The 22,666-nt window shown below is 46.3% G+C and overlaps 1 protein-coding gene across 1 annotated transcript in view; it reads left to right on the top strand.

Moving 5' to 3' along the window:
- The window catches only part of LOXL2 (lysyl oxidase like 2), a 113,638-nt gene that overhangs the window by 17,252 nt on the left and 73,720 nt on the right, over positions 1–22,666 (top strand). The window contains exon 2 of the mRNA XM_027549925.1: positions 15,469–15,893. Coding sequence (XP_027405726.1) covers positions 15,539–15,893 — 355 coding nt within the window. The 5' untranslated portion in view covers positions 15,469–15,538. The remainder of the gene's footprint in view (positions 1–15,468; positions 15,894–22,666) is intronic.

Below are 22,666 nucleotides of genomic sequence, written 5' to 3'. Positions count from 1 at the left end.
TCCCTGGTCCAGGAAGATCCCACATACCTCAGGGCAACTAAGCCTGTATGCCAGAACTACTGAACCAGTACTCTAGAGCCTGTGCTCTGCAACAGGAGAAGCCACTGCAAGGAAAAGCCCACTTGTTGCAACTAAAGAAAGCTAGCCATGAAGACCCAGCACAGCCCAAAATAAATAAATTAATTAAAAGATGTGTCTCTTACAGACACTATATATTTGGCTTTCCTTTTCTGATTCCATCTGACAGTCTCCAGTGGTTCATTTTGAAGTGTTTGAAATTGTACCTTCATCCCCCCCAGGAAACAGCCTGGTCAGAATGAGATTCCACCCAGGGCCGGAGATGGACTGTGGGGCACCCCGATCGGTCACAACAAATTATGCCGGACAAAGGCCTCTTTCTGAAAGCAGACAGAAATTCAGCTCTGGATGCCTACCTTCTGGCCATTTCACTGGGCCCTGAACATTCCCACCCTGTGGCCAGAAATAGACAGGACGGAGGTGGACTCTTTGGCCAGGGGCCAGATGGACCAGCCCTGGCCAAGCCTGGTGTCAGAGTCTGCATTCTTGTCTGAGGTGGTTCAAAAGGACCCCCTTGTTCCCGCCTGCTTCCCTCATTCTCTGATCGCTCTCTGTCCACCCAAGACAGCCCTCCTCCATAGAGGAATGTGTTCCGTGTGGGGCCAGGAGCAGCCAGAGACCACAGCTGGGGTAGCCTCTCCGGTGCGCTCTGGTCCTCATGAAAGAGGACCATTCATCACTTCTGCTGCTAGAGCAGGAATCCCCTGGCGGGTGTCAGGGGGAGGGTCTGATGGAGGAGACAGCCCTCACCCCACCTCTGACCCCAGATCTGAGTGCCGACGTCTGGCAGAGACATCAAGCAGAGAATTATGTCTGGGTGAAAAAAACCAGCTGAGCTCCTTGCTCTGTTGTTCAGAGACACTAAGCAAGTGGCCTTTGCATCAAGGGCCACTGCTCCCGACTGGGGAGCCCCATGCTTGCTGATGCAGTGCTTCCCAATGGGGACAGTGGGCCCATTACTGGGAGCCCCAGAACACAAGATGCAGAGCAAGTGCTGGAAGCAAGGAGTCATTTACCTACCATGGCTCTCAGAGAAGGTGAGGCCAATCACGCAAAGCTGGAGCCCAAGGGAGGCCTGTTGTAGAAGGTTCTGGCCCCAGATGGTCATGTTGGTATGTAGAAGGAGTTAAGAAGATCAGTTTGTTAAGAACAGTCCTTGTTTAGCTAAATGCACTATCCACAAATAGTGTATAATGATGTTTTCTTGTTTGGCCACACTGTGCAGAGTGTGGGATCTTAGTTCCCTGACCAGGGATGGAACCCACGCCCCGTGCAGGGGAACCTCGGAGTCTTAACCACTGGACAGTCAGGGAAATCCCACAAATAGTGTAGAATTTTTATAGTGTGTTTCCCCTCCTTATCTATGCATATCTTTGTTTTGTTGTTTAGTCACTAAATCTGTGACCCCATGGACTGTAGTCCACCAGGCTCCTCTGTCCATGGGACTCTCTAGTCAAGAATACTGGAGTAGGTTGTCATTTCCTACTCCATGGAATCTTGCTAACCCAGGGATCAAACTCACATCTCCTTCATTGGCAGGTGGATTCTTTACTGCTGTACACCAGGGAAGGCCCACATGTCTTTGTTATAGACTAGGAAATAGTTGGTTATATTGGGTATCTTTTGACACTCGGGTATCAGTGGTAAGAGGCTGAGGTCTGTTGTATTATTTAAGACTGCATTGGGGAAGTCCAAAGCAACTCAACTTTTCAGAAAATACTGTTGCTGCAGCAAGTTCTACAATATAGAATGCCTTTTCTCAGGTAGATGATGATGTCATTCAGACGGGATTGCTTTTAGGGGAAGAGAAACAAATATTTGAGTAGTCCCAAGAAGGAAATGGCAAACCACTCCAGTGTTCTTGCCTAGAGAATCCCAGGGACGGGGGAGCCTGGTGGGCTGCCATCTCTGGGGTCGCACAGAGTCGGACACTACTGAAGCGACTTAGCAGTAGCAGCAGCTAGGAAATCTTGAGACTCAGAGGTTTTTTTTTTTTTTTGAGTATGCCTTTGATGTTCCTTCCTAAGTGGAAAAATTCAGCTATCAAAAGAACAGCCTAAGAAAAGGACCCTGGAAATTCCAATTTTACATCTCCTTTTCCTCTTGAAGCCCCTTTGGGTCCAAATTAAGTATAGGACTTTCAGATAGTCATCCATTATCAGTACAGTGCCATGCCTGGAATCATAGAAATCAGGGTTTCTAGACTTTCGGTTACCAAAGGAGGGGGATATGGAGGAGTGATGAAGTGGGAGTTTGAGGTCAGCTGATACAAACTATTACATATAGAATGGATAAACAAGAAAGTCCTACTGTATAGCACAGGGAACTATGTTCAATATCTGGGATAAACCATAATGGGAAAGAACATTTAAAAGAATGTATATATAACTGAGTCACTTTTCTGTACAGCAGAAGTTAACACAACATTGTAAATTCACTAAGCTTCAATAAAATATAAACATAAGCATTTCTAGAATGTACTGGAAAGTTCCAGGGGTGATATATGTTTTGGAGCTCCAACAAATGATGTGAATCAATTGAAGGAGCGCTGTTCACAATGAACTGAGAAATCTTAGCAAGATCCAGGCTTAAAACTTTTTTCTCTCCTTCTGACCACATCCTGAGCCCCAATTCCCAGCAAGACCAGGAAGCATTGGTTGACTTCAGGCCTGTTTGACAGTCTTATTTGTAGGCATTGAAGACTCCATGGAGCCCACCATTCCCATGGAATTTGGCACAATTTAGCACCTACATAGTTTACACAGCACATGTGAACACACCTTTTGTTTTGGTACCTAAGCTTTTCTCTAATATTGTGTATTCTTTGGAAAAATGTCTGTCTCTAGTTTTCAAGTATTTTCTTGCAAGAGCTGAATCCAGGAGAAACTATGTAAGCTCATCCTTGAGGGTTCCTAAATATTAATAACACTTGGGGAAATCTGAAGCACAAAATTAAATACAACCACCTACATTATACAGTTTGGTGGTGGTGGTTTAGTCCCCAAGTCGTGTCCGACTTTTTATGACCCCGTGAACTAGCTGGCCGGGCTCCTCTGTCCATGGGATTTCCCAGGCAAGAATACTGGAGTAGCTTGCCATTTCCTTCTCTAGGGGATCTTCCCAACCCAGGGATCAAACCCAGGTCTCCGACATTGCAAGTGGTCTCCCACATTGCAGGCAGCCTCTTTCATTGCAGATTAATTCTTTACTGACCAGGGAAAAGCATTTAGCATCAACTAAAACGGTAGTTAGCACTTGAACAACTTGAGTCAACTCTAGCAGGAAGGGATCTTCCCTCGTGGTCCAGTGGCTAAGAATCCACCTTGCGATGCAGGGGACCTGGGATCCAGGTTCAATCCCTGTTTGGAAAACTAAGCTCCCACTTGCCTTGAAGCAACTAAACCCACACACTCTGGAGCCTGTGCGCCATAACTAGAGAGTCTGTGCATCACAACAAAGATTCCTGGTGATGCAACGAAGACCTGATGCAGCCAAATAAATGTTAAAAAAAAAAAAGAAAAGAAATGGCTAAAAAAAAAAATCTATCAGGCAACATCTGTTTGAACCAAAATATTTTACCTGATTTTGGGGGACCGCCTACCATGGGTCAGGAACTTAAGAAACATAATCTTTGTCTTTTGTGAGAGTCCTGAAATGAAGATGTTGCTTGTTTTTTGCTTCAAAAAGTTGCTTTTAAGTACATATGTTTCTGTGGCTTCCCAGGAGGCATAGTGGTAAATAATCCACCTGCCAATACAGGTGATGTAAGAGATGCGGGTTCCATTCCTAGTTCAAGAAGATCCCCTGCAGTAGGAAATGGCAACCCACTCCAGTATTCTTCCCTGGAGAATCCCATGGACAGAAGAGCTTGGTAGGCTACAGTCCATGGGGTTGCATAGAACTGGACACGACTGAGTGACTGATCACACACATGCATATTATTTCCATTTTATAGATGAAATTCTGAGACTTAGGAAATCTGAGGGTGCCTGAGGTCTCAGAGCTAACGTGTGATAGAAGAGGGATCTGAACCCAGCCCTGTGTGGCTCTACACCACTGGGCTGTGTGCTTAGTGGCGATAGGAGGTGGTGTTATGCGCAGCCCATTCTCCACAGAGGATGAATGTGCAGGCTGCCTGAAGGCGTGGCTGCATGCAGGGGGTGCTCTAGGCTCTTGCGGAAGGTGAGCTGATTCTGGCTGATGTTTATCAGGAATGTCTGGGATTTAAAGTCCTGGGTCTGTCAAGGAATTCTTTCCCCATCTCTCCCAGACACCCCCTGGGGGCTACAGGACTTCTTGTCTGCAATGCTTAAAGTATCAACTATGTGAACTTGTGTCCTTAAATGGATTGAATTGAATGGAAGAATGTCCTCACCTGCTTAGCCAACAGCCCAGGGAGAGATAACTTACTACTTTCTGATAAGGCACGGTCACAGTTGATTTCTGGCTGGCTCTTATTCATGTTAGTCAAATACTGAGGTCCTTGGGCACCTTGCCTTTTAAAAAATTTTTAATTTATTTTTATTTTTGGTTGTTCTGTGTCTTCGTTGCTTTGCGAAGGCTGTGTCTAATAGCAGTGAGTGGGGGCTACTCTTCCTTGTGGTACGCAGGCTTCTCATTGAGGTGGCTTCTCTTGTTGTGGAGCACAGGCTCAGTAGTTATGGCTCGTGGGTTCTGGAGCGCTGGCTCAGTAGTTGTGGTGCTGGGGCTTAGTTGCCCTGCGGCATGTGAAATTTTCCAGGACCGTGTACCCTGCATTGGCAGGTGGATTCTTATCCACTGTACCACCAGGGAATCCCGGGCATCTTGCCCTGACCCCCTGATGATGACCTTCTCCTGAGCCAAACTGTGTGAAGAATTAAGTCCGTCTGCTGCAGTAGTGCCTGGAGTTCACTCAGATGAGGTTTTAACAGAAGACTCTGCAAAGTGGATCTTCCTCTTGTGAAATTTTCCTCTGCATACCTGGAGAGGGTTGGTGAAACCTGAGCCTTGTTTGGTACGTGTGAATCAGCTACAGAAATGTTTTGCTGACCCAGTTGGCTTGTGTTCAGGGTAGAGGCTATTCCTAGAGTTTCTGTGATGGATGGTGATGCAACCTCACTGGCGTAGACTCTTGGGCTGTTGATGACCTTGGAGGTGTTCATAGGTGAAGCTGAGAATAGACCTTTCTATTGTCTAAAAGCTCTCTGAACTGTGGTATCAGATACATCTCCATGCAGCTTTTTGATTTCTTTAGTGAAATCAAATCTTCTGACTGAGGACCGATAGAACAGGTGTGAAGAGGGGAAGTGACTTCCATTAGTCCAAAGGTCTGCAAATGTCCAAAAGGACCAGACCCCCCTCCAAAGGTCAAGCACATTTGCTTCTCAACACCATCTCAGATACTGTCCTGCACAAAGATGGAGCCTCCTGAATTGCCCTGAAAGCCTCCCTTCTGTCCTGCTGTGGCCAGTGTCTGTTTGGAAATGGCCTCAGGGGACAGTGGAGCGAGCTGGGGCTGCCTGGTACTCTTGCAGGAGGAGGAGACGCCCAGACCCCATAGCCTCTGAGCACAGCTGTGGGCGTTGTTGGAGGGGAGCAGAGAGAGCAGAAGTCACCAGATCAGGCTTCTCAGAGGAAGTGGGACTTGAGGAATCCCTGCTCCCTGAGGGTCAGCCTGTCGTTCTCCCCTCCGAGCAGCAGCAGCAGTGCTCATTGCCTCCTGCATTCATGGGCCCTTAGGGCCTCAGTGTCCAGCACAGGTTTATGGGCTCATCCTTTTGGGGCCAGACCAGTGTGTGTCTCAAGATGGTTCATTTCCCTGAAAATCATCTGTGTTGGGTTGGGGTGAGATCATGCCTCACTCTGCCTCTTCTATCCAACTTTGTAACGCATGACTCTCAACTAGACACAAGCCTTGACTATATGCTGGGGTAAGATGTTATGAGCCCAGGGGATCTTCACTTCCCATAAATTACCCCAGTGTCTGTCTGCCCCCTTTCCCACACAAAGTGCATTTCAGAGGCACCCACGTCAGCAGATTTGAAGGGCATGGGGAAGGTCCACCTACTCATGAAAAACCCTATTGCCCTTATTTCCAACATTGCACAATATGAAAAATTTAGCTATTAACATTCACAGGGACTTCCCCAGCAGTCCAGTGGTTAAGACTTGTGCTTCCAATGTGGTGAGTGTGGGTTCAGTCCCTGGTCAGGGAACTAAAATCCACATGCCACGTAGTGGGGCCAAAAATCAAAAACAAACAAAAACAAACAAACAAAAAAACAGAAAGAGACTAGGAGTTCCTTATTAAAACATAAAAGTTCCCTATTCATAGAAAAATCACTAATTCATTCCTTAATGTGGTAAATGTCTTAAGTCAATAAATTCATAAGGAATGGATTTATCAATTTGCTTACCTATGCAGTTAGATCAGAAGGAAAAGGCAGTTTTGATAAGGCATGATGATTAAATAGAAATTTATATTTATTCATTTAATTAATATTTGAGTGCCTGCTGAGTACAAGGCTCAGGGGTTCAGAGGTGGCAGGCAGGAAGAAACTGCATGTAAATGAAGCTATGCTCTGTGCTAGGGATTTCCACATGTTATCTCATTTAATCATCACACACACCTGAAAGGAAGGCTGTTTCCATGATCACAAGAGGAAATCAAGGCTCCAAAAGTACCCCCAAATCTGTAGAGCCTGGAAGTGGTAAAGTCAGGATTCAGATCCTTATGTTCTGATTCCAAGAGGCCCAACATTCTCTTCCCTGGGAACCAATGGTGCCAGCAAATGCCAGGAGGAAGGGTAGCCGAGAGGTAAGAGGACCCATACAATGGAAGATGAGAACGTCAAGAACCCCCTCCATCTACTTCACTTTTTTAAAAAATATTTATTTATTCAGCTGCTGTTGGGTTTTAGTGGCAGTTCAGGGGATCTTTGCTGGGGTACCCAGCCTTCTGTCTAGTTGTGGGTCAGGGGCTCAGCAGTAGAGGTGGGTGATCTTAGTTGCCTCCAGGGCAACTTAGTGGGATCTTAGTTCCCAGATCAGGGATGGAACCCACTCTCCTCCCCTGAATCGGAAGGTGGATCCTTAACCACTGGACCACAAAGAATGTCTGCACTTCGCTTTCAATAGGCCTTTAACCTATGATCAAGAATTAGAGCTTATTTTAAAAGCATCATGAGAATGGGTCTGCTTTGAGCTATCCTATGCTGTTATTGTCCAATCGATTTTTAATAAGCACCCAACAGGTGCTGGAGAAGGCAATGGCAACCCACTCCAGTACTCTTGCCTGGAGAATCCCGTGGGCAGAGGAGCCTGGTGGGCTACAGTCCATGGGGTAGTGAAGAGTTGGGCACGACTGAGCGATTTCACTTTCACTTTTCACTTTCAAGCACTGGAGAAGGAAATGACAACCCACTCCAGTATTCCTGCCTGGAGAATCCCAGGGATGGAGGAGCCTGGTGGGCTGCCACCTATGGGGTCGCACAGAGTTGGATATGACTGACATGACTTAGCAGCAGCAACAGGTGCCAGGCACCATGGTAAGTCCCGGGGCCAGTGAGCCCCCCACCCATCACCAACAGGGCTGCCTCCGCGTGAGCGATTTGAGCAGTGGGGGGACGTCCGCCCCCAGGGCTCCTGGTACAGCCCGGCCAACCGCAACTGACCAGTCCTGATTCGCCAGCAGAGGCTGTGGAGCCCCCAGCACTGCTGCAGCGGGGCCGGAAGCTAAGGCCACAGAGTCAGCCTGCGGTCCCCGCTTGGGACCCTGGTCACCCGAAACGCCCCCATGGACTCACGTGTGCCGGTCACCCTGGACCACGTGCTGTCACCTCTTGGACTTGAGGACTCCCTGGCCCCAGGGGCCCTGGGTGCTAGGAGGGGAGGGGACCCAGGGCGCAGAGCGAGGAGGCTGGAGAACGAAGAGCTACTGGCCCAGGCCACTTGTCTGCTCTGAGACTCCGGTTCTCATCCCCGCACCTGGGGACACCCAGTGGGGCCTGGTTCTAAACTGGGTCGTCAGCCTGCCAACAACCTTGTCACTGGACTCACACTGTAGCCGGGACCACAAGCAGGGGGACCACCCTGAACAGATTCCCTTACAGGCCACCCTCGCCCCTGGTAGCTGGGGACTCCCCCAAGAAGGGGCTGAACCCCAGTTCAAATGCAGAACGGAAAATGGCACATGGGAGCATCTGCAGGGGGTGGCAGAATGGAGCCCACCACAGAGCAGAGGGAGGGCTGTGGTGGTAGCCTTGCGGCATTTTGCTCTCCATCCTCCCAAGCTCTTCTTTGGACTTTGGCAGTTTTTTCCTCCTGTGGGTTGGATGGATACCAACGTGAAAAATGAATTTGGCAAAGCAGTAAGGGAAAGACATACAACAGAAAAGGGAATTTTAAGAAGACATGTAGAGATAATTTCCAGGAAAAAAAAAGAAATACAGGTGGTCAATAAAACCTGAAGAAAAAAAGGTCAGGCTCACTAGTAAAAGAAATGCTGGTTAAAACAGAATACCTTTTTCCTCCCTCTTTATCAAACGAAGAAGGTTTTGAAAGCATGGTCATGGCTAGAATTTTGAGATTGTGGGGAAGCCTACATACTGCAGGTTGAGTGTACCCTAGCAGTCTTTCTGGAGGCACTTAATATTGTTTTGCAGAAGAGTTCCCTTTTTACTAGCACTTTAACCTAGCAATTTTGCTTTTAGGGATTTATCCCAAGATTGTGGGAAGTTTTAGCTACAAGGATATTGATTTCAGTGATGTGAATAGCAGTAAAATATTTACTGGGAAGATTATTCAATCTTATGGCACATCCATAATACTGAATGTAAAAGGCATTGTAAATCTTGTAAAAGTCAGTGAGGCATAATGTTTGCAGTAGATTGGTAAACGGGAAAAGCAGTTTACAAAGCAGTATGTAGAAAATTCTTCGAAGTTTTAAGAGGAAATATATATCTGCAGATGGAGAAGGAAATGGCAACCCACTCCAGTATTCTTGTTTGGGAAATCCCATGGACAGAGCAGCCTGGGGGCTATAGTCCATGGGGCTGCAGAGTCGGCCACAACTCAGCAACTGAGCACGCACAGCACATAGATGCACAGAAAAAAGGCTGGAAGGGGTGGACACAACCGTGTTGACAATCATTCTCTCCAGTGGGGTATTACTGCAAATTCTTTTCCACTTTTTACTTGTTTGCCTTCTCCAGATTTTTATTACCAGCTTGTATAACTTTCGCAATAAGGAAGTAAAAAAAGAAAAAAAATTAAAGCTATTTTTAAAAGAAAAGAGAAACATCTGGGTCTAATCTTTCACAATCCCTCAGAGTAAGGAGTAGGAGAAGGCCCCAAAAAAGAAGCAACAAATTCAGGAGCATTTATCAAAGAAAGATTTAGGAGTTGAACCCTGGCCTTCCCACAGATTGGAGACTCCATGAATATGGGTGGACCAGTTTATAGATAGGCAAATCCAAGGATTACAATTTCTTTAAAAAAATTGCAGACCGCAAATTTTTTCCATTTCTTTTTGAGATATGAATAGACGAGCTGCAGGCCTCTGTAGCTCTCATGTGGGGGGAAGCTCAGGGGATGGGACAAGTGCTGGGCTGGGGCCACGGAGCACAGAGATGAAGGCGAAGGACACAGGTCAGCCTGCTGGCCCTTGTTCAGAGCCTGCCTTGCCACTTAACCAACAGTGCAAACTGAGGCAACTTGCCAAAACTCTCTGTGCCTTGATAATAATGGTGTTCACTCCGTTAAGTGAATTAATACAGCAGAATGTTGAGAGACATGCATTTAAACATTTAATTGTATGTACAACCTCAGGCAGATGATACCACTCTAATGGCAGAAAGCTAAGAGAAACTAAAGAACCTCTTGATGAGGGTGAAAGAAAAGAATGAAAAAGCTGGCTTAAAACTCAGTATGGAGTATCTTAGCTCGCTGACCAGGGATCGAACCAGTGCTCCCTGCAATGGAAGTGCAGAGAAATTCCCTGGACCACCAGGGAATTCCCAATGATACATACATTTTAAACCCCATGAGACATTATTATTTTACACAGTTGATCTTCATTCAGATTTACCTACATAGCCTCTCCTTCCATTTCCTTCATTCTACATCTAGGATGCTTGGTCCTGTGCTCCGAAGAACTCCCTTTAGTATTTCCATCTCGTGGATTCTCTGAAGACACAGTCTTGCCACTTCTGTGAAAACCTTTATCCTCTCCAAGCAGTACAGGATTCTAGGTTGACTTATTTTTTTTCAACCCTCTGAAAACATCATGTGATTATCTTCTTTGTTTTCTTGTTTACTGGTGAGAGTCCAGCTGTTAATCTTATTGTTGCTCCTTTGAAGGTAACACTTTTATACTCCAGCTGCTTGTAAGCTTTTCTCTTTGTCTTGGGTTTTCCATGATCTGATTTTGATGTGCCCCAGGATGGTTTTCTTTGTAAACTATACTTCCTGGGCTTTGGTAGCTTTCATCAGCTTTGTATAATTCTTGACAATTATCTTCTCAAATATTTCTTCCAGACGTTCTTTGTCCCCTCTTGAAATTCCAATTATACGGATGTTAGATCTTTCTAACATGGAGAATATAACCCTGTCCTAACTTCTAGAGTTTAGCTCTTTAAGAAGCCCTATCTGAAAGTCTGGCGCTGTTAAACAGGACTATTCCTCCTTGGCAGGCTCTGAACCCCAGTGTCTGTGCCCTTAGTCCTGGGAGGATGCCTGAAGTTTTACTTAACTTCCCAGCCTGCTGGCCACTGCCTTGTAATTGGCAAGTGGCTTAAGGGGAAAAGCAGACACAAGTGCAAGGTTCACCTCGCTGTGCTTTTCATCTCTTGGATTCTTGGCTTCTTGAGTCCTTGCTGCCTCGATAGCTCTTCAGTGACTTCAAATACATGGTTTTTGCATTTTATCTACCTTTTCCAGTTGTCCTTGGCAGGAAACTTTATCTGTTACAAACTAGTTTGCTGTAGCCAGAAACACAGGGTACTGTGTAGAAATGACAAGAGATGTCTTCTGCCCCTGGGACTCGAGCAGCCAGTAGAGTCTGACATGACAATGTGGTAAAGCACAAGCAGGATGCTATTTTAAAGGGAATCAGAGAAGACACTGATTCTGATTAGGAACATCTGGGAAGGATGTTGAAGAACAGGAAGGATTGTAACATACACTTTTTAGAGGGAAGGGTGGGAGTGGATGGAGCACATTGATTGAGGTGGAAAAACTTAAGCCAGTCTAGGCTGGTATGATCAGATGGGTGACATGTGAAGGGCTGGAGTAAGGGCGAGGAGAGCAGCATCATTGGAATACTGAAGTCAGGAATGTTGGTATGATCATGGCATACGGTCCCATCACTTCATGGCAAATAGATGGGGAAACAGTGGAAACAGTGGCTGACTTCATTTTTTTGGGGTCCAAAATCACTGCAGATGGTGATTTCAGCCATGAAATTAAAAGACAGTTACTCCTTGGAAGGAAAGTTATGACCAACATAGACAGCATATTAAAAAGCAGAGACATTACTCTGCCAATAAAGATCCATCTAGTCAAGGCTATGGTTTTTCCAGTAGTCATGTATGGATGTGAGAATTGGACTATAAAGAAAGCTGAGTGCAGAAGAATTAATGCTTTTGAACTGTGGTGTTGGAGAAGACTCTTGAGAGTCCCTTGGGACTGCAAGGAGATACAACCAGTCCATCCTAAAGGAGATCAGTCCTGGGTGTTCATTGGAAGAACTGATGTTGAAGCTGAAACTCCAATACTTTGGCCACCTGATGCAAAGAGCTGACTCATTTGCAAAGACCCTGATGCTGGAAAGATTGAGGGCAGGAGGAGAAGGGGACGACAGAGGATGAGATGATTGGATGGCATCACAGACTCAATGGACATGAGTTTGGGTAAATTCTGGGAGCTGGTGATGGACAGGGAGGCCTGGCGTGCTGCAATTCATGGGGTCGCAAAGAGTCGGACACGACTGAGTGACTGAACTGACTGACTGACTGAAAGGCATCTGTGTCCCAGGCAGAATTTGGACAGTTTTTATATGTGTTCGTGGATTTTTGATGTTTTGGTACTTGGGGTTGATAACTTCTAGCTTTGCCTGCACGAACTGAGCAACTCTGGTGAAGTCTAATAAGAAAAGTCCTCTCTCTCTAGTTCCCGATTTTCTCCCTTGCAGAATAAGAGTCCCCATCCTTTCACCCAGCGCCTCAAGGTTCTAGTGAGGCATAGATGAGCTCGTGGACGGCAGTATGCTGGGACGGGAATGAAGTGTGGATGGGATGAGGCGTCCTTTCAGAGCCACATACTAGCCTGTCAGCCTGTGATCTGCAAGTGGCCATTACAGGAACCCCACAACTTTCTGGCCTTGTCTGTGAGTCACAGGATGAGGACGCTGGACCTCCAGTGAACCAGAGGGCCTTCCTAAGTCCTTGGTCCTGACTGTCTGCCAAGCCCTGGCATCTCCACCCTAGCACCCATGACAGGACCAGGCCATCCCAACAAACATGGAACTACCTCTCTCCAAGTTAGATCATCCGCCCTGGGCTACTCTTGGGAAGTTATCTGGTCTTCCCTTGATGGTGATGTGCTATGAACTGAGAAATACGATTGGCCCTAACCTGGTTAATGGCTTTCCAAGTGGTGCCGTGGTAAAGAATCTACCTGCAATGCAGGAGACAAGAGATGCAGATTCGATCCCTGGGCCAAGACGGTTTCTTGGAGGAGGAAATGGCAACCTGTTCCAATATTCTTGTCTGGGAAATTCCATGATGGAGGAACCTGGCAAGCTACAGTCCATGGGGTCGCAGAGTCGGACACAACTGAGCATGCACACAACCTATTCAACTAATAATGTATGATGCTCCCCTGTAGCTTTTACCTGCTGGTCCTGGTTTCCTTTGGGAGCCCTATCTTCCAACTCTACTTCCTCTTCCATGAAAGAAAGTACCTGTGGTCCTTTAAAACTGTCTTCCTATCTCTCTGAATTATGGAAGGATCAAGGTACATGAGCTAAGTCTTTATTTTCTGCTCTAGGACCTCATTTTGGAATTAGAAGTAGGCTCCACCTGGGTATGGTGACCACAATCTTAAAAATACAAAAATTAAAAATATTTATTTGGCACATGCTCCTCTAAGGCATATTATGTGCCATTCAGTCAATCCTCATAACAATTTTAGGAGCTAGATACAATTATTATTCCCATTTTATAGATAAGGAACATTGATAAGCACAGAGAGGTTAAGTGTTTTGCCCCATGTCACACAGCTAGTTGGCATCAGAATGATGATTAAAGCCCAAACTGCTTGGCTCCAGAGTCCGTGCTCCCCTCAACTCTGCTGTCCTATCCTCCCTTGCCGCCTGATGACAGGCCACTCAAACTTTCTTGCTCCTGTTCACCACAAAGACCTTTATGTCTGCCCTCTGTGTACAGAGCAGGCTGCACTCAGTCCCTAGCAGCCCGCAGGGATGGAAACTTAAAAAGGGACGGAATTGTTGCCTGGGCCTCCTTGGCTTCCCCAAGGGCAGGAGAGGTGCCTCAGGACTGCTCTCTGGGGCTACACTTCAGCTCAGCTAAGGACAGGCCCTGTGTTAGAACTGTTTACGGAGTTTTGCCTCCTATCTCAGTGACCTCAGCCACCATGAGATCCAGAATATAAAACATGTTGAGATCTGGGGGGTGTGTGGGCAGCACATCAGGGTGTCTGGACGCCTGGAGCCAGAGGAGGGTTCCGATATGTGCAGAGGATACAGCACCCCGTGAACAAGTAGAGACGGAGACTCGATGTCTCGTAGTGTTATCTCAGCACCTGGAAGAGGCCATTTCCATTCAGGGCAGCTAACGTCCAGAGGGAGGAAGCCTGCCTTACCTGGGAGTCTCCCCGAGCCCTCTTCACAGACACTCTCACGTCTTCATTTTTCCAGCCACTCAGTTCCTGGGAGCAAATCACCTTTTCATTCCATAGACACGTCCATGAACCTATTATGTTTACTCTGGAGGAGCCAAAGAAGGAGGAGATACAAGTCTTGCCCTTAAGCAGTCTGTAGGCTCTTTGGGCATATGAAGGTATTTGGGGACAGGGGTGAGGAGAAGGTCTAGGTAACAAGCCCCTTTGGAAGGAAGATCCTGGGGGGCTGTGTCAGTAGGAGTGCTGCCCCCAAGAAGGCGGGCTCTGAGCTGGGCCCCGGAGAACAAGATGCACAGAGGTGAGAAGGGGGAAGAGGGCTGAAGACCCTCTGCCTCCCTTCAGCCTGCTTCCCCACCTTCACCCTCCCTGTGCCCAGGAGGCAGATCTGCAGAGACTCGCCAAGAGACAGGCTTGTCTTCAGCAGCTTGGGTTTGCCCACTGGGGAACATCAGAAGGAGGTTAGAAGCCCGAGGACAGTGAAGTCAAGAACTTGTTCCCCTTACCCCTGTTGCTGTGATGTGGTTCTGAGACCCTTCACTGAAGCCACAGCTCCAACAGCCGCCTTCTGGGTTCAGCTACTCTTTCCACCACCCCCAAGACTGGCAATGATAACAGCTGCCCCCTCTGGCCAGCCTGGTTATTACATGGTCCTTTGTTCTTTGAACTCTGTCCACATCTCTGTCTAGGGTCTTTTTTTCTCTTTTGTCAATTTTTATTGGAGTATCATTGATTTACAATGTTGTGTTAGTTTCAGGGGTACAGCAAAGTGACTCAGTTATACATAAACGTACGCCCACTTTTTTAGATTCTATTCCCATACAGATCATTACAGAGTACTGAATAGAGTTCCCTGTGCTATACAGTAAGTCCTTATTAGTTATCTGTTTTATATGTATGTATGTGTATATGTCAATCCCAATCTCCTAATTTATTCCTGCTCTCCCTTCCCCCTTGGTAACCATTCATTTGTTTTCTACATCTGTGACTGTATTTCTGTTTTGTAAATAGGTTTATTTGTACCATTTTTTTTAGATTCTACATATAAGTGATATCATATAATATTTGTCTTTCTCTGTCAGATTTACTTCACTCAATACGATAATCTCTAGCTCCATCCATTGCCACAAATGGCATTATTTCATTCTTTTTTATGGCTGAGTAATATTCCACATATATATATATGATATATATATATATATCACCTCTTTTTTTATCCATTCCTGTAAACAGTCTTTTTAAAAACTCAACTCAAATGAAGTCTGAGTGTGCTCTGTTTCCTGCCAGAAGCTGCGCTGATAAAAAGCATTTCAGACATCTGGTAGGGTAGAGGGCAAAGAGGTAGGACTTCCTAGACCTGTCTAGGTTGAAGCGCAATGGGAGGAGAGAAGAAGTTGGAATCTAGAATGAGCTTTCAATCCTAAGCGAAAGAGTATGAAATCACTGGCCGTTTCCTAGACATCTGTAACCCGAAACTCTCCCCTCTTCCAGGAAACTCCTGCGCTTTGGTCCTGAGCGCCAAGTGCCCGCCCGCGTTCGGTCCCCCAGCCCGAGGACAGGGATGGAGCGGCGCGGCAGCTCCTGCCTCTGCCGCTGTCTGGCCCTGCTCGCCCTCCTGCCCACACTAAGCCTGGCGCAGTACGAAAGCTGGCGCCACTACCCCGAGTACTTCCAGGAGCCTGCCCCCGAGTACCACCGGCCTGAGGTGCCCTCCGACGTGGCCAAGATCCAGCTGCGCCTGGCGGGCCAGAAGCGGAAGCACAGCGAGGGCCGGGTGGAGGTGTACTACGACGGCCAGTGGGGCACCGTGTGCGATGATGACTTCACCATCCACGCCGCACACGTCGTCTGCCGGGAGCTGGGCTACGTGGAGGCCAAGTCCTGGACTGCCAGTTCCTCCTACGGCAAAGGGGAAGGTAAATCGCTCTGCGCTTGGGAACTGAGTTCTGGGGTCCCCTGGAGAGAGCGGCAATAGGCTTCCAGGGGGGTAGCCTCCTAAACGAAGCTGCAGTTACTGTCAAGTAGGAATCCCTGATAATACTCCATCTGGGCAGCCTGTGTGTCTATGCTGGAAGGCGGGAATGCAGGGGTGTGCGGGAGGGAGACAGTGACCCTCCTCCCAGTCCTGCTTTGCCCACGACTTTCCTGGTTTGGGGCTTCCCTGGTGGCTCAGATGGTGAAGAATCTGCCTGACAGGCAGGAGACCCAGATTCCATTCCTGGATCGGGAAGGTCCCCTGGAGAAGGAAATGGCAACCCACTCCGGTATTCTCACCTGGGAAATTCCATGGACAGAGGAGCCTGATGGACCATAGTCCATGGGGTGGCAAACAGAGGGACACGACTGAGTGACTTTCACTTTTACTTTCCTGGTTTAAGGACACAAAATCTGGCAGCCTGGTCCTGAGCCAACTACACCAGGAAGTGACCCTAGGTAGTGACCAAGGTCCGTCTATGGTCATCTCTCAAGCCTTGTGCACTGCCTGGGGTTGCATCAGCCAGGGGGACACGGTGCCTTTCTCCTAACCATTCCTTCATAAGAGCCTGTTGCTCTTTGTCACAAGGGCTGCCCATAGGCTAGCATCCCTGACTCTACCATTCTCCTGAAGGGGTAGAGTTCAGGCTTTTAGTATTAGCATGCTGGGCTTGGCCAGGATAAGAACAGAGTTGCTTTCTGTTTTCCATTTTGTGGGGGTTTTTTTCTTAATATTTATTTATTTGCCTGTGCCAGTCTTGGTTGCGGCATGCAGGATCTTTAGATGGTGGCATTCGAACTCTTAGTTGTAGCTTGTGGGATCTAGTTCCCTGACCAGTGATTGAACTCAGTCCCCCTGCACTGAGAGCCAGAAGTCTTACTTAGCCGCTGGACCACCAGGGAAGTGTCTTTTTCACTTTGATTGGCTTCTTCTTTCCACTCATGATAAGCTCAGTCAATACACTGAAAAAAATTGGGGGGAGATCATTTTGAGGGAGGGCAGGTGGTGGAGCCCAGAACCTGGGGCTCTGTCCTGTACTGACCTAATTAACTGTATGCTTTACAGGAAGATGCTTATCCTCTTGGATAACTAGGAAGTTAGGCTCTCTAAGAACATTTGAAACTGTCATAGTCTGTGGTTGTAAGTGGGGAAGTAGATAAGGACCAAGGGCATTATTTAAAAATAAAATCTTGGGATTTCCCTAGTGGTCCAGTGGTTAAGAATCCACCATACAATGCAAGGGATGCAGGTTCGATCCCTGGTTGGGGAACTAAGATCCTACACGCCACCAAGCAACTAAGCTGATGCCCTATACCTATTGAGCCCACACATCACAATGAAAGATCTCACACAGTGCAATGAAGATTCTGAGTGCCTCAACTAAGACCCAATGCAACCAAGTAAATAAATAAATATTAAAGATAAAATCAAATCTCCAGGGACTTCCCTGGTGATGCAGTGGTTAGGACTTCATGCTCCCAATGCAGGGGGCATGGGTTCCATCTCTGGTCAGGGAACTAATATCCTGCATGCTACATGGTGCAGCCAAAAAATAAATAAAAACTCCAGCTAGAGGACCCCTCCTAGCTGGAGGTTAGTAAAGCAAAAGCACCTTGTCCACTTGGCTGAGCGGCTGCCCAGGTGTTAGCGTGGCTGCTGGACTCAAGCAGAGGTCCCCAAACTCTTGTTGGATAAATTGATTAAAAGTGAAAGTTGATCACTTGTATCCGACTCTTTGTGACCCTGTGGACCGTGGCCCACCAGGCTCCTCTGTCCATGGAATTCTCCAGGCAAGAATACTGGAATGGGTTGCCATTTCCTACTCCAGGGGATCTTCCAGACCCAGGGATCGAACCTGGGTCTCCTGCTTTGCAGGAAGATTCTTTATCTTCTGAGCCACCAGCCACGCTAATGGCATTAGAATCTTCCAGGGAGCTAACCCCTCATATTCTGAGTTAAGGTCTAGATGGAGTCTTGGACTCTGTAACTTTTGAATGTGCTTGTACATGTAGCCAGGTTTGGGAGTCCCTGAAATTGATCACTGTTCTAGTCCCTCCTAACCCTGGCTTTCAATTATTCTAGAAATTCTAGGAGAGAGGAAATCTCATCTCATACATGTCTCACTTCTGTGTCATTAAATATGTCCTTTTGGGATAACTGGATCAAGAGACTGCAGTTAGTGTAAACTGTTCTCTGAAGCTGACTCTGCATTCCTTACCGTGATTCAAGTAAAAGCAGCAAAGATGTATTCGCATCTTTTTGTTGTTGCTGTTTAGTTGCTAAGTCATGTCTGACTCTTTTTCAACCCGATGGACTGTTGTGCTAGGCTTTTAAAACCCATTTCCTGTCTTCTTTACAAAAACTCCTGGATAACTTCTCTAGCCTTTCACATCTCTCTTTTTTTTTGCTTGCTGAGTGATCTAGAGGTAACATCAGATTTATGTTTTCTATTCCAGGCTCTCTAAGCCTGATTATTTTATAACATATATTTTTCAATGACTTTGGGGTTTTTCTAGTGACATCTTTATTTTCTCTCTACCTAAACTTAAAATTTACCTGTCATCAGGTAAGATGGGCATGATTTTCCCCCCATCCCTCACTCACCTGCTCAGGAGCAGGTACGGGGTAGCTAGAGAAGTGAGTTAGCATGGCTCAGACTTTGCCATCCAAGGATGATGAATGGAGAAAAGTTCACAGGAGTAGAGGGAATTTTCAAGGGAATGATTAAAATCAAGGTCCATGGAGTCCAAGTTGGGTAGGTAACAAGGTACTCCAGGAAGCCACTGAAGGACTGGGGAAAGCTGGTAAGATCAACAGATTGTGAGCTGAGATTGCAGTAGTAGAAGGAGTGTGCTAGAAAGGTGGGCTCATGGACGCAGATACACACTAGAGGCGTTGAAATGGAGATTGGGGAAGGGGTGAGATAGTTTGTAATTCAAAGTCTAAGCTATGACCATGGGATACTAGATGATGTAGGATGAGGAGAGTCATTGGAGAGAGGAGGTGACAAACTAAGAGTACTGAAGGGTCCTCTCTGGGGATATTGAAACCATCAAGATTTAGGAAAGAATAGGTATCAAAGAGAGGAAGGGAGAAAGAGACGCTAAAAAAATTTTTAACTGTCCTGTCTCTAGGACTTTAAGCATTATCCTGTCTATGTAAAGTGGTAGTTGGTTTATCCCAAGAGACCCTTTAGATGTAAAATATATTTGAATCTCATCAGCATCAGTTTAAGATTTTTAACACTGGGTGCATGGTGAACATTCAGTCAATATTCATTAATCATGATTCAGTTTGATTTGGAAGTCAGCTTTGCTCACCACTATACCACCAATGCTGATTCAGTTTGATTTTGAAAAATATTAAAAACAGTTGGCAAGGGACTTCCATGGCAGTCCAGTGGTTGGGACTTTGTGCTTCCAATGCAGGGGGTACGATTTGATCTCTAGTTGGGGAACTAAGATCCCACATGCTGTGCAGTGTGGCCAAAACGAAACAGAAAATAGTTGGCAAGCAGTACTTGGCATAGTGACCCGTGCCCTGGGATGTGCTCTGATGGCGTTTAGACAGCTCTTTGGATGAATCAGAAACACTGTAGGTGAACTTCTCAACTTCAGGCTGTAGTAATGAAGCCAGGGAGAGCACCAGGGATATTCCAGGTTTCCAGCCCAGCCTGTCAATAGATCTTTTCTCCCAAAGCATCTCTGAGCTTAGAGACCTCATGGGCCTTTAGAGAGTTCTGGAGGGGACAGCTGCCCCATTTCTTACTCTCTGGATGGAATCGCAGCCTCCCGAACCTCAGATGTTTGCTCTCCTTTGGGAGTCTTCAGATCTGAGGTTTAATGTAATCCCCCCCTCACTGCGTCATTCTTCAGATCAGAGTGATGAAGCCAGCAGATGACTGCAGTGGGGCCCCGAAGCTCCTAGCTTGAAGTATCTCCATTGCCCCGACAGCCAGGGGAATGCTGGATTTCAAATAGAATTATATTTATAATCTTTTCTCTCCAAATGATCTGTTAACTTGTTGGTACATCTCTTCTCCTTTCATCAGGAGAAGCATCTTCTTAGGGTAAATGAGTGGAAGGAGTAAAATGAAGTTTTGCTTCTGATTATCTGGCATTTTAAAAAAATAATTAATTAATTAATTAGACTGCATCGGGTCTTAGTTGCAACACACAGAATCTTCGTTGGATCATGAGAGGTCTTTTGTTGCGGCACACAGACTCTCTAGTTTTGGTATGTGGGCTCATCAGTTGTGACCCATGGGCTCAGTTGCCCTGTAGTGTGTGAGACCTTAGTTCTCCTATCAGGGATTGAACCCACATCCCCTGCATTGCGGGCAGATTCCTAACCCCTGGAGCACCAGGGAAGTCCCTGACTGGCATTTTAGTTTGGCCCCCATCTGTGTCCCTATGGCACTTTCCTAGCAGCTCTCAGATGGCATGTAGTGAACTGTTCCCAAACCACCGTGCATTCCAGCAGCAAACTGGAAGTTGGTTGCTTTGGAATCAGAACAATTTAGTTGTTAGGCATTGAGCACACAGCGGGGAAAAATAGGTCATGAAATTAGGCCAAATCAGTTTACCTGGCATGGTGATGTCATCTTGGGGCACATAGAAATGAACATTCCCACTATCTAAGAAGGTAACTGGTGGGATTGTGTAGAAGGTAGACTTACTGGGGATGAGTTGAAGCTTCTTAAGAAAGCAGCTCTTTGGGGTAATAGTTAGCATTAATGCTCCAGGGTGCTAATTTCAAATGAAAGTGAAAGTCACTCAGTTGCCTTGACTCTTTGCAACCCCATGGACTGTAGTCCGCCAGACTCGTCTGTCCATGGGATTCTACAGGCAAGAATACTGGAGTGGGTTGCCATTTTCTTCTCCAGGAGATCTTCTGGACCCAGGAATCTAACCTGGGTCTCCTGCATTGCAGGCAGATTCTTTACATTCTGAGCCAACAGGGTGCTAATTTCAAATGCTTCTTATCAAAAAATAAAACACGCCCTGGGGCATCTGTTTTGCAGCTCCTGCTGGTACTTTTAGCTAAGTGTTGTCCTATTTCCCATCCCCTTAGTCAGGGTGGTTTCTCTGTCTGCAGATGGAATAAGGGCTCTGTTTCTTTTCACCGTCTCTGTCCATTCAGCAGCTTTTCTGAAGACTGTTCCATAGAAGAGGCCCCGCTTCAAACGTGGAGGGTCTTTTCTGTTGCTAGTACTTAGCAAGACAAACATTGGTTTGTTGTTGAAACAGCAATCGATTAGGGAGCATGTGTTTCAGTGGAGCTTGATGGCTTGGAAACGAAGCCAAATTGAGAAACCAGTTGGAAAACCTAAGCCCAGATGTTTTCAATAAGCCTTTTGTTTCCCTTCAATGCATCTGAGGTTCTCTCGTTTGAGCCCTGAGCTGCCATCTGTCATAGCAGACGCATTTCATCTGGGGCCTCGAAGTCCAGAGGCTGACCCGAGGTTCCCGCTGACCTTGAAGAACCTCAGATTTTCTTTGGTTTTCTCATCTTTACAATGGGAGTGTTTTTATCTGCTTTTTCATTGCAGCGAGGAAGCAGCAGAATTCCTTGTTTTCTGACTTACTGGGAGGAGGAAGGAGAAAGGGAAGGTGAACACATACTAGGCACATTCATAATCTAATTGAATCTCCATGGCGACCTGTTTGTTAGTATCATTGTTTTCACTTGAGGAATGGGCTTGGTGAAGTAGTTGACCTAGTCACATGGTAACCATGCCAGAGGCAGAGAGAATTTGTTTTTTGTTTTGTTTTTGTGGCTGTACCACATGGCATGTGGGGTGTTTATATCCTGACCAGGAATGGAACCCATGCCCTCTTCACTGGAAGTGCAGAGTCAACCTTTGAACTACCAGGGAAGTCCTGATGCAGAGAGAATTTGAACCTAGGTTTTCTGACTCCACTCTACTGTAGAGTCCTTCTGGAGTCATGAGAAAAAGGAGAGTTTTGACTCTGTTTTCTTTCTTTGTGTAGTGATGCTTATAAAAATCACTACTTGAAACCACTCTAGCACTTAAAATTTTTTTAAAATTTTAATGGTGGTAAAGTACATATAAAATGTGCCATCTTAACCATTTTTCAGGGTACAGTGCAGTACTGTTAAGTACATTCACAGTGTTGTGGACCCACTTTTCATCTTGCAGAATTAAAACTCTATACCCATTAAATAACCACTCCTCAACTCCCCTAACCCAGCCCGTGGTAAACTCCATTCTACACTCTGTCTCTGTGATTTTGACTACTCTCAGTACCTTATATATATGGAATCATACAGTATTTGCCTTTTCCCGACTGATTTATTTCACCTAATATAAGGACTTCAAGGTTCACCCATGTTGTCGCGAGTGACAGAATGCCTTTCCTTTTGAAGGCCGAGTAATATTCCCGTGTACGTGTAGACTACAGTTTGTCAGCGGATGCTTAGGTTGCTTCTACATTTGGGCTATTGTGAAAAGTGCTGTGATGTACATGGGTGTGCAGATATCTCTTTGCCACCTTGCTATCAATTCTTTTGAATATATATATTCCCAGAAGTGGGAATTGCTAGATATATGGTAATTCTATTTTTAATTCGAGGAACCACCCTGTGTTCTTATAGGGGCTGCATCATTCTGATAGGGATAAAGTAAGATAATCAAATAGTTTAAAAATCTCACTAAGAGCTCATAGATAGAGAGGGAACTTTGGAAGACCC

This window comes from Bos indicus x Bos taurus, chromosome 8 (assembly GCF_003369695.1).
Source record: "Bos indicus x Bos taurus breed Angus x Brahman F1 hybrid chromosome 8, Bos_hybrid_MaternalHap_v2.0, whole genome shotgun sequence".
Classification (NCBI taxonomy): Eukaryota; Metazoa; Chordata; class Mammalia; order Artiodactyla; family Bovidae; genus Bos; species Bos indicus x Bos taurus.
The sequence above is the reverse complement of the archived record's forward strand: the minus strand, read 5'-3'. Positions and strand labels throughout refer to the sequence as shown.